Source organism: Scyliorhinus canicula, chromosome 4 (genome assembly GCF_902713615.1).
Source record: "Scyliorhinus canicula chromosome 4, sScyCan1.1, whole genome shotgun sequence".
NCBI lineage: Eukaryota > Metazoa > Chordata > Chondrichthyes > Carcharhiniformes > Scyliorhinidae > Scyliorhinus > Scyliorhinus canicula.
The window spans coordinates 234,828,039-234,837,665 of NC_052149.1; the positions used below are offsets into that span (position 1 = coordinate 234,828,039).

At 43.1% G+C, this 9,627-nt stretch overlaps 1 protein-coding gene across 1 annotated transcript; it reads left to right on the plus strand.

The window, feature by feature from the left end:
• The first annotated feature begins 228 nt into the window (after positions 1–228).
• Positions 229–9,238, plus strand: LOC119964289 (60S ribosomal protein L29-like). Its single transcript, XM_038793565.1, has 3 exons — positions 229–256; positions 1,733–1,752; positions 8,993–9,238. The coding sequence occupies exons 1-3, from the start codon at positions 229–231 to the stop codon at positions 9,221–9,223; spliced, it is 279 nt and encodes a 92-aa protein (XP_038649493.1). The 3' UTR covers positions 9,224–9,238.
• Positions 9,239–9,627: the final 389 nt, after the last annotated feature.

Here is a 9,627-nt window from a genome sequence, read left to right on the forward strand (position 1 = left end):
TGCACGGTAGAGCCAGCCACTGTGCCATGAACCTTGCTGCTGCCTTCCCCTGGTGAGCCATCTCCCTCAATAGTATCCAAAGCTGTATATCTGTTTTGCAGGGAGATGACCACAGGCGGCATCTGCACTGCCTTACTACTCTTGCTCTGTCTTTTGGTCACCCATTTTCTATCTCCCTCAGTAACTTTCACCTGCAGTGTGACCAACTCGCTAAACGTGCTATCTACGATGTCCTCCGCATCGCAAATGTTCCAAAGTGAGTCTATCCGCAGATCCACAGCCATCAAGCACTCTAACAGGAGCTGCAACTTGACACACTTCTTGCACGTGAAGGAGCCAGGGACAGTAGACGTGTCCCTGAGCTCCCACATCGCACATGAGGAGCATGACACGGGTCTGGGTTCTCCTGCCATGTCATAAAACTTCGGTAAACTTATACAACTACAATTACAAAAAACGAAACATAAAATAAATAAATTAGACAATGAAAAGAAAAACTACTCACCAGGGTTAAAAAGCACCCCGTCCCCACCCAGCATTGTATTCCCACAGAGCTTCAAATTAACAAACTCACTCTTGGTTGTGCTTCACTCTCGCTGTGTCTTCACTTGCTCACTGGGAGAACTCACACAGGGTCTCAGATGCTCTCTGGTTCTCTCCCTGCCGATTTAAAGTTTCAGGCCAGAAGAAAGAGATAGAACAAAACAGTAGGGAAAAAGCATCTTCTCCCACTCTGCACCGAATTACCTCACTACACCAAATTACCAAGTTCCAAATTCCCGCTCTGGATGTGTCTCACTCCGGCTGTGTCTCCTCAACTTGTGCAAAGCTTACTGAGTGCGCTTTCTGTCTGTCTTTTATACAGACCTCAGCTAACCAGGGTGACTCACATTACTTAAGCTTCAAAGAGAAGAATACAATATGCACCTTTGTGCCCCTAAAAAGGCCTTAGGTGACTGACAGATAACTGCCTCTGAGCAATTAGGGTGGGGGCAGCTTCAGCCAATAGGACACTAATCTACACACTGCACTTTTAACTGAAAAACAGCAGAATTAGACTTACCTTTCCTGACTGCACCAAATTACCAAGTTCCAAAATCCCACTCTGGATGTGTCTCACTCCGGTTGTGTCTCCTCGAATTGCGTAAAGCTTCAAAGTAAAAGTGCAGGTTTTATTCGCTGTTTCGTTCTTCCAGGCTACTTGAAACGTATGACATGTCTCACAGCTTTTAACAGGATTTTTATGCAATCCTGGCCAATGCAAATGTCGAATTATTTTTTCCTGTGTTTTAGTAATACCTAAGTGACTTGCCATTGGAATTTCGTGAAGCAAATGGAACATTTCATCACGATACTCAGGTGAAATAGCTAATGATTCACTGCCCAGTACTCATATGCTGGTTTTTGACTGCTTCAGTTTCGTCATAAATTAGCACAGTGCAGTTAATGAAATGAAATGAAATGAAAATCGCTTATTGTCACGAGTAGGCTTCAATGAAGTTACTGTGAAAAGCCCCTAGTCGCCACATCCCGGCGCCTGTCCGGGGAGGCTGGTACGGGAAATAATAACAACATATAAATAAATAATAATAAATAATAACACTCAGGTGTTGGTTCTGATACAGTCTTTCAATAGGCTGTTTAGTACAGTGCCTTAATCGCAGAATCATCCTGTTTCACTTCTACGAAGAAGATGGGCTAAGCATTTTAAACATTCCTCCTTTTTGCTCAGGTTTTCGAAACTTCGGACAGGTAAGTTAATGTATACTCATCTCATTTTTTCATTGATTATTACTCTTCCTGCCTATTGTTTTTGGTCTTGGATCTAGTCTCGACACGATCAGGGTGGAATCCAGTGTGTTACTTCTCTGGCATCTCAGTTTCATTACTTTCCACTGGTTGTTTCAATATCATCGGTGAAATTAATATTTTATTTGAGCCAGCCAATCTATTCCAAAGATTAAATAAAGTTCTGCAAATGAGATTTTATGCACTACTCCAGGCGTAATCTCGCCACTTCGGAATTCATTCTTTCACCCAACGCTATATATTGGGAACCGGTTTATCAGTGGACACCACCATTTAATGTCGTTCCTCCATTAACGTCACTGGTGTGCTGACTTACACTAGTGTCTCCCAACATCTGCACATTGGTTAGCACCGTTGCTTCACAGCTCTAGGGTCTCAGATTCGATTCCCGGCTTGGGCCACTGTCTGTGTGGAGACTGCACGTTCTCCCTGTGTCTGTGTGGGTTTCCTCCGGGTGCTCCAGTTTCCTTCCATAGTCCCGAAAGACGTGCTGTTAGGTAATTTGGACATTCTGAATTCTCATTGTGTACCAGAACAGGCGCCCAATGTGGCGACTAGGGGCTTTTCACATAAACTTCACTGCAGTGTTAATATATACCTACTTGTGACAATAAAGATTATTATTATTCGTTTATCTATTTCAGTGGAAGAATAAGGGATGTCGTTCCTCTGAGAGCATAATCCTGAAGTTCTTCCATCATTTGTTTTTTACTTGGCTGCTCGGAGGAATTATTTTGAACATGTTGATACAATATGAGCGTTCACTTTGCACTTTCAATCTGGCTACTGTTTTGTCACTTGGCTCCTTTCTCAAATACTCTTTATGCATTCCACTTCCTGCAACACGTTGCTGATCTAAATTCCAGCGTTGTGATTTCGTTTGCACAGATTTATTGCAAATAAATCAAATCACATTATTTACATAACCTTTAGATGCTACACTATCTCCTTTATCATGTTGGCGTAATTCTATCTGTTCCATTGAATGAGGACATCTTTCATGACCAGATTCCTCCAAATTCCTCAAAATTTCCCCACATGTCTGTGTTAGATATCAGAGGTACGAGCCAATACTGCCACTTCTCGGATCTTTGATACTTGATGTTGAGCTAAATAAATATTAATCGTTACTTAATGGTGCTCTCATAATCATAATTAAATAAAACAATAATCATAATCATAAACTTAATCAGAAAATTCTCTCATAAGCATAATCATAACCATTGGCGCATGGCAGCACAGCGGTTAGCCCTATTGCTTCACAGTGGCAGGGTTCCTGGTTCGATTCCCGACTTAGGTCACTGCCTGTGCGGAGGTTGCATTTTCTCCCTGTGTCTCACAAGTGACACAAGTCTATTTCGACACCCATGCTGCAAGGGCAGTGAACAAAACGTGCTACTCACACCTATGAAGAATATTCACACGCAACAGTGTTGAGGTTTTAATATCTGACATGTGTCTACCGAAGTCACTATTGAAGAAGCCATTGGTCTACTGAAGATTAGATCGGGTACTTAGGCCGATGCCCAGAGAGGGGCGGCCGGTTTATCAATCCGCAGTATTTTTTTCTAGTGGTCTCCAGTGAGCTGCAATATATAACTTCAGAGGCGGAAGGCCTTATATGGTAGAGTCGTATTTTCATTGAAATAAAAATTGAGACCGAGGGGAATGCTCGTGTATCCTGCTATCAAATACATCGCGGAAGACTGTGAAACCTAAATCGAATGGAAATCTGGGAGGAGACGTCATATGATGACCATGAGACCATTCTGATTGTCAAAACCAGCCAGTGGTCACTATAGGCATTTAAGGATGGAAAGCAGCTGACCTTAACTGGTCTGGTATACCTGTGATTCGAGATTGAATAGTTGACTCTTAATAGTCTCTGAGATTTCTAGCAAACCATTCGGTTGTGCACGAAAGTATCTAACCGGAAGGAACACCCGTGGGCAGCATGTTAGCACAGTGGTTCGCACAGTTGCTTCACAGCTCCAGGTTTCCAGGGCTCGATTCTCGACTTGGTTTACTATTTGTGGGGAGTCTGCACATTCTCCCCGTGTCTCCATAGGTTTCCTTCAGCTGCTCCGATTTCCTCCCACGGTCCAAGGATGTGCAAGTTAGGTGGATTGGACATGTTAATTTGCCCTTAGTGTCCAAAAAGGATAAGTGGGTTTACTGGGATGGGATGGAGGCTTCGGCATAAGTGGGGTGCTCCTTCCAAGAGCCGGTGAAGACTTGATGGGCGAACGGCTTCCTTCTGCACTGTAAATGTTATGATTCTATGATCAAGCTAGATAAAGGTATGTAATTTGCAAGCACAGTCCCGTCGACAAGCAAAAGTCTGCTTCCTAAAATCTTGGGGCTTGTATCATAATTAGGAGAGCTCTTCCACAAGTTAGTCCAGCATCATAGAATCATACATTACAAATAATCTCACGTACACCATCCTCATCATTCCTGGGTATACAACCTGCCCCGCCAATAGGATCAACCAAGCAGAAGTAGAAAATTGCGGTATACAGACGGGCAGGAGTTTCGCTGGGAATCCTCTGCATCCACTGCCGACCCTATGAAATCTCATGGAATCATGTCAAACAAGGATAAGCAACCCCTTGCTGAATACACCCTCAGCTGATAAAGCAGTACTCCTCCATGTTGAGCACCACTTGTAGGAAGCACTGAAGATAGGAAGGATGTAGAATGTACTCCGAGTGGAGGACTTCAATGTCCATCATAAAGAGTCTCTCGGTACACCCACCACAGATCGAGCTTTCCAAATCCTAAAAGCTATGGCTCCCATACTGAGTCTGTAGTAGCTGGTGAGCGAGCTAACAAGAGCAAGTGACAGAGTTGACCTGAACCAGAATAACATTACAGCCACAGATAGATCTGCCTATGACAATATATGTAGGATAACAGCTGCACAGTCCTGCTGGAGTTGCTGTCTTGTGTTCCCATTGAGGATGCCTCCATTGCGTTGTCTGACACTATCACTGTGCTCATCGTGATTGATTTTGAACAAGTCTGGCGTTAATGAGGCGCTGTGGGCCATCAGTCGTAGGAGAATTGCACTCCCAATATTCCCATCCGCACTCAATTTGCGCATGTCAGTATATTTGCAACAAAGTTCAGCGGGAAGTGGGAATTGATGATTCAGCTCATTTGCAGGTTCTCTGCATCACGGATGCCAGCATTTAGCCAATTTTATTCAGTACACGTGATATTCCAAGAGTTGCCTTGCCAAGTTGTTCCAGTAAAATTGCAAAATTGGCATTTGCCCATAAATGTGGACAATTGTCATTGTGTGTCCTGGACATAAAAAGCAGGAAAAATCTAAATCAGCCAATTACCGCCCCATCAACTCTCGACCATCAAGAAATTATGGAAGGGCGTTTTGACGGTGAAATCAAGTGGGACCTGATTACCAATAAGCATCTCAGTGACACTCACTTTGAGTTCCTCTAGGGTCACATCGGTTCTGACCTCTTTTTAGCTTTGATTCAAATGCGAACAAAATATCTGAGCTCTGAACATAAGTTCAGAGTCCCGACCCTTGACATCAAGGTACTATTTGACCGAGTGTGACGTCAAGCAATCCATGAAAAATTCGAAGAAATTGGGGTTGTGGTGGTGGTGCGGGGAGGGAGGGAAGCGCTGGTTGGAATCATTCTGAGCTAAAATAAGATGTTTATAGTTGATCGAGGCCAACCATCTCAGTTCTAGAACATCCCTGCAGGAGCTCCTAAGGATAGTTTTCCAGGGCGAATCATCTTCAGCATCTTCAACGACTGAATTCCTTCCATCATAAGGGCAGACATAGTGAGGTTTAAGGACGGCAATGTGACACAGAGGTTAGCACTGCTGCCTCATGGTCCCAAGGAATCGGTTTTGATCCCAGCCCCGGGTCACTGTCTGTGTGGATTCTCCCCTTATCTGCGTGGGTCTCACCCTCTCAATCCAATGATTTGCAGGGAAGGTTGTTGTGTAGTGATATTGTCACTGGACGAGTCATCCAGAGAGCCAGAGTTACTTCCTGAGGACCCGGGTTCAAATTTAATGTTAAAAAATCTATAGTGAAACCATGGTCGACTGTCGTAAAAACGCATCTAGTTCACTCTTGGCGTTTAGGGAAGGAAATCTGTCACCGTTACCTGAATAAAGAAATAGGGGTGTTCGTCGAAGACTGCACAGTTCTCAACTCAACCCTGTCCAAATTCAACAAGACCGGGACACTATCCATTCTTGGGCTGGCAATTGGTAACATTTGTGCTGGACAAGTGTAAGGCAACGATCATCTCCAAAAAAAGAACATGTAACCATTGACCTCGAAGTTCACTGCCATTCGCATCGCCAAATCCCGTACTTTCAAAATCATGGAGATTACCATTGGTAAGAAAGGGAACGCGACTAGCCATATAAATACCATAGCTTCAAATGTAGCTCAGAGGCCAGGAACCCTGCAACAATAACTCATCTTTTGATTAGAATAATTAGGTGTTTGTTTTTGAATGGCACAGCCATGATGGACAGCAGTACTTTTAATGTGCTGTAGACCTCTCTGACACTATGACGTTAACAAGGGTGAATGCTAGATATTTAATAAATAAATATAATAGGTAGCTTGTGATTTATTTTGCGTAAGTCAGTGTCATTTTGCTGTGCACAATTAAGTGTGGTGCATATGTGCTCTGAAACAATCTTGTTTTAACGAAACAGACAAGGTAACTGGCTGGACTCTGAGTGACGCTGTCTACCAATAGAAAGTGTATTTACTCCGAGAGATCGACGCCCTTCTTCATCTCTGACCAGACTCGAACAGGCAGACAAATAACTGCAATTTGCTTTTGCACCCATATTCTGCAAGGGAAAAATTAGGTTTTCATGTTTGCCGGCGTTTACAATGGCATTTGGAGGTTTTGTGGATGGTTATCATAGAATCATAGAATTTACAGTCAATACGGAGGCCATTCAGCCCATCGAATCTGCACCGGCTCTGGGAAAGAGCACCATATTGAAGCCCACGCTTCCACCCTATCTCCGTGACACCACCTAACCTTTTTGGACACTAAGGGCAATTTATCATGGCCACTCCACCAAACCTGCACATCTTTGGACTACGGAAGGAAACCGGAGCAGCCGGAGGAAACCCACGCAGACACCGGGAGAACCTGCGAACTCCACACAGACAATGACCCAAGCTGGGAATCAAACCTTGGGCCCTGGAACTGTGAAGCAACTTTGTTAACCACTGTGCTGTCGTGCTGCCCTGTTATAAGTAATTAGGGAGTACAAAGATAGAGGGTTAAATAATATGTTGTCAATAACAACGCTCCCGAGGTCAAAGTGACCTCAGTATCCAACACGATCCCGAAGATGCAGCACTGGATACCGTCATAGCTTTCGTTCGTGTAACTGACATAGGTTATGGAGAAAATGGGCGAGTTTGTTGTCAAGGGCTTCGGGCATACCTTTTCAACTCCAACCATCAGTGAAGAACCAATATAAGTTCATTATCGATAGCATACTGGACCGTAAAATTGTTTCTTTTTACAACATATCAATCGTAGCTTGGGACGCTGGGTGCCGTCTCTGTACACAAATCAAACTATTGCGGTGTATTAATGCACCAATATTTACGCAACATTTATATACCGTATACGTGAAGGAGAGCAATGCTCCGTGAAATTCTTTTTTTAAAGTTACAGAGTTGGATCCTGATTTTGGACAGAATTCTCACATATTCTAATCTATTGTGGGCAACCAGAACCGAGATGCTTATGTTCCTATTGTTATGGTCCAGGGTTTAGAGAACCCCAAAGTGTATCATGGAGTTCACCTGACCCACAACTTTAAATAGATTTTGGTTATGGGGAACACACGGGCCAAGTTACAGGTGTGGTGCAACAGAGAACTAAGCGTATTTTTTAAAGAAAAACAATGTTTATTCTATGAACCCAGTTAACATTTTATAAACATACAGTGAACATCTTAGCACCCATCAATGCAAATACAGCTTCCAAAGAATACAGTACTCTATACGTAACTCTTAAATCTTTCCGTTTAACATGCATAAGACAGAAACCCTTTTTACAGAAGGGCAGCAGGTTTAAATTCTCTACTTAGAGCAGTTACCACTTTGAAATCACCAAGTGAACATTCGATAGCTTGCAGAGATTCATACACATCTTGCTGTGACTGCAGCTTCTCCAAATCTAAAACGAAACTAAACAGAGCCACAAAGCAGCTTTTCAGCTCAAAATGAAAGTGAAGGACAGAAAGAGAGCTCAGCTCCACCCACACACTCACATCACTGCTGCCATTTGAGAAACACTCATTTCTTAAAGGGACTCTTACATGGCACTATTTATATCTATATTCATTCGAATGGTGGTAACGTGGATTGTCTACGTCCTTTTGACTATGAACAATTAAAACGATTCCAGCGTGGCATTGAAGTAAAGGATAACGGGATTTCTAAGCTGAGTGGCAGCACTACAATCACTGTAATTATTTTGGACCAAAACGACAAAAGTCCCATAATTGTTGCACCTCCAACAGGGAATTGATTAACTACACCGAGGGCGGTACCTCAGGCAGGTTATCCAGGTTATTTAGTAATCAAAATAATCGTGTGTAGATGCAGGTTCTGGTCAGGCTGCTCGGCTTCCCATTAAATTACTCGGAGCCACGGACACCATTCTAGTTTGCTTAGGGATTAACTCTAGAGAAATCAAACTAGCTCGGTCACTTAGTGATGAAGATCGCACTGCATAGCACCTAAATATTCTTGTGAAGGGCCACGAGGAAACAAGCCTTTCGACTATAGTGTTCATTCTATTTTCAATAATGGGCAATGTTAATGAAAGATTTACAGACCTCCGCGTCCTGCCCAAGAACTGAATATTCTTCGAATGTTAATTTGTATTTAATCATATTTTGGGAACAACATCTTTTATCTTTTCTGCGATTGTGATCATCTTGTTTGTCGTTAATAAACGCACTAGATAGCTACAATACGAGGCATACTCCAAGGGAAAGTATTCATTACCTTGGAGAAAGCCAGACCATCACTCTTCGTAACGGTCAACATTACACAGTGTGGGGACTGGGGGAAGGTTGGAGGAAAGCACACTGCCCACTAAATCCCGGCGTTCTTGGCGGCCGGCCTTTCTTTTCCGTATAGCCGCTGGTGGTGGAGAAGGAGGCCGCAGGAGATCAGCAAAGAGTCCTGGCCAAATCTAAGAATCACACCAACCACAATCAGTCCAGCAAGTGGCACAGGACAGGGATCAAAAAGCCCAAGTCTTATCGATTTGAACCACTGAAAGGAGTAGATCCCAAGTTCCTGAGAAACATGCGGTTTGCCAAAAAACACAACAAAAAAGGAGCAGTTAAGGCTCAAAGCAAAAAATAAAGTGGTGATCGCTAAGAAAAGGACTGGTGGTGTTGACTATTTAGCATTTACTGTCCTTGAGGATGGAAGCCTTGTGATATCTTGTTTTCCAAATTGTTTATTTTGAATAAAATCTAAGTTGGGACTCCAAATAAAACCTTACACGGTGTATTTACCTCCAAATTTGCCGAGGACTGATTCTTTATTCATAAAACCCTACGATAGAGCTTTGCCCTGCAATGAAGCTCAGTGTACAACCACCAACGAAAGGAGATGCCGAAGAAATCAATCCGATGACTAACAGGAATCGTATAGGAGAGCAATTTGATATAAATGTCCAAAATTGTTTCGAATGTGAGTTCAGTTTTCAGTAGGTTGTCGCATTCACTAACACTTGTTCGAATAAAACGTTTCAAACGTGCGAA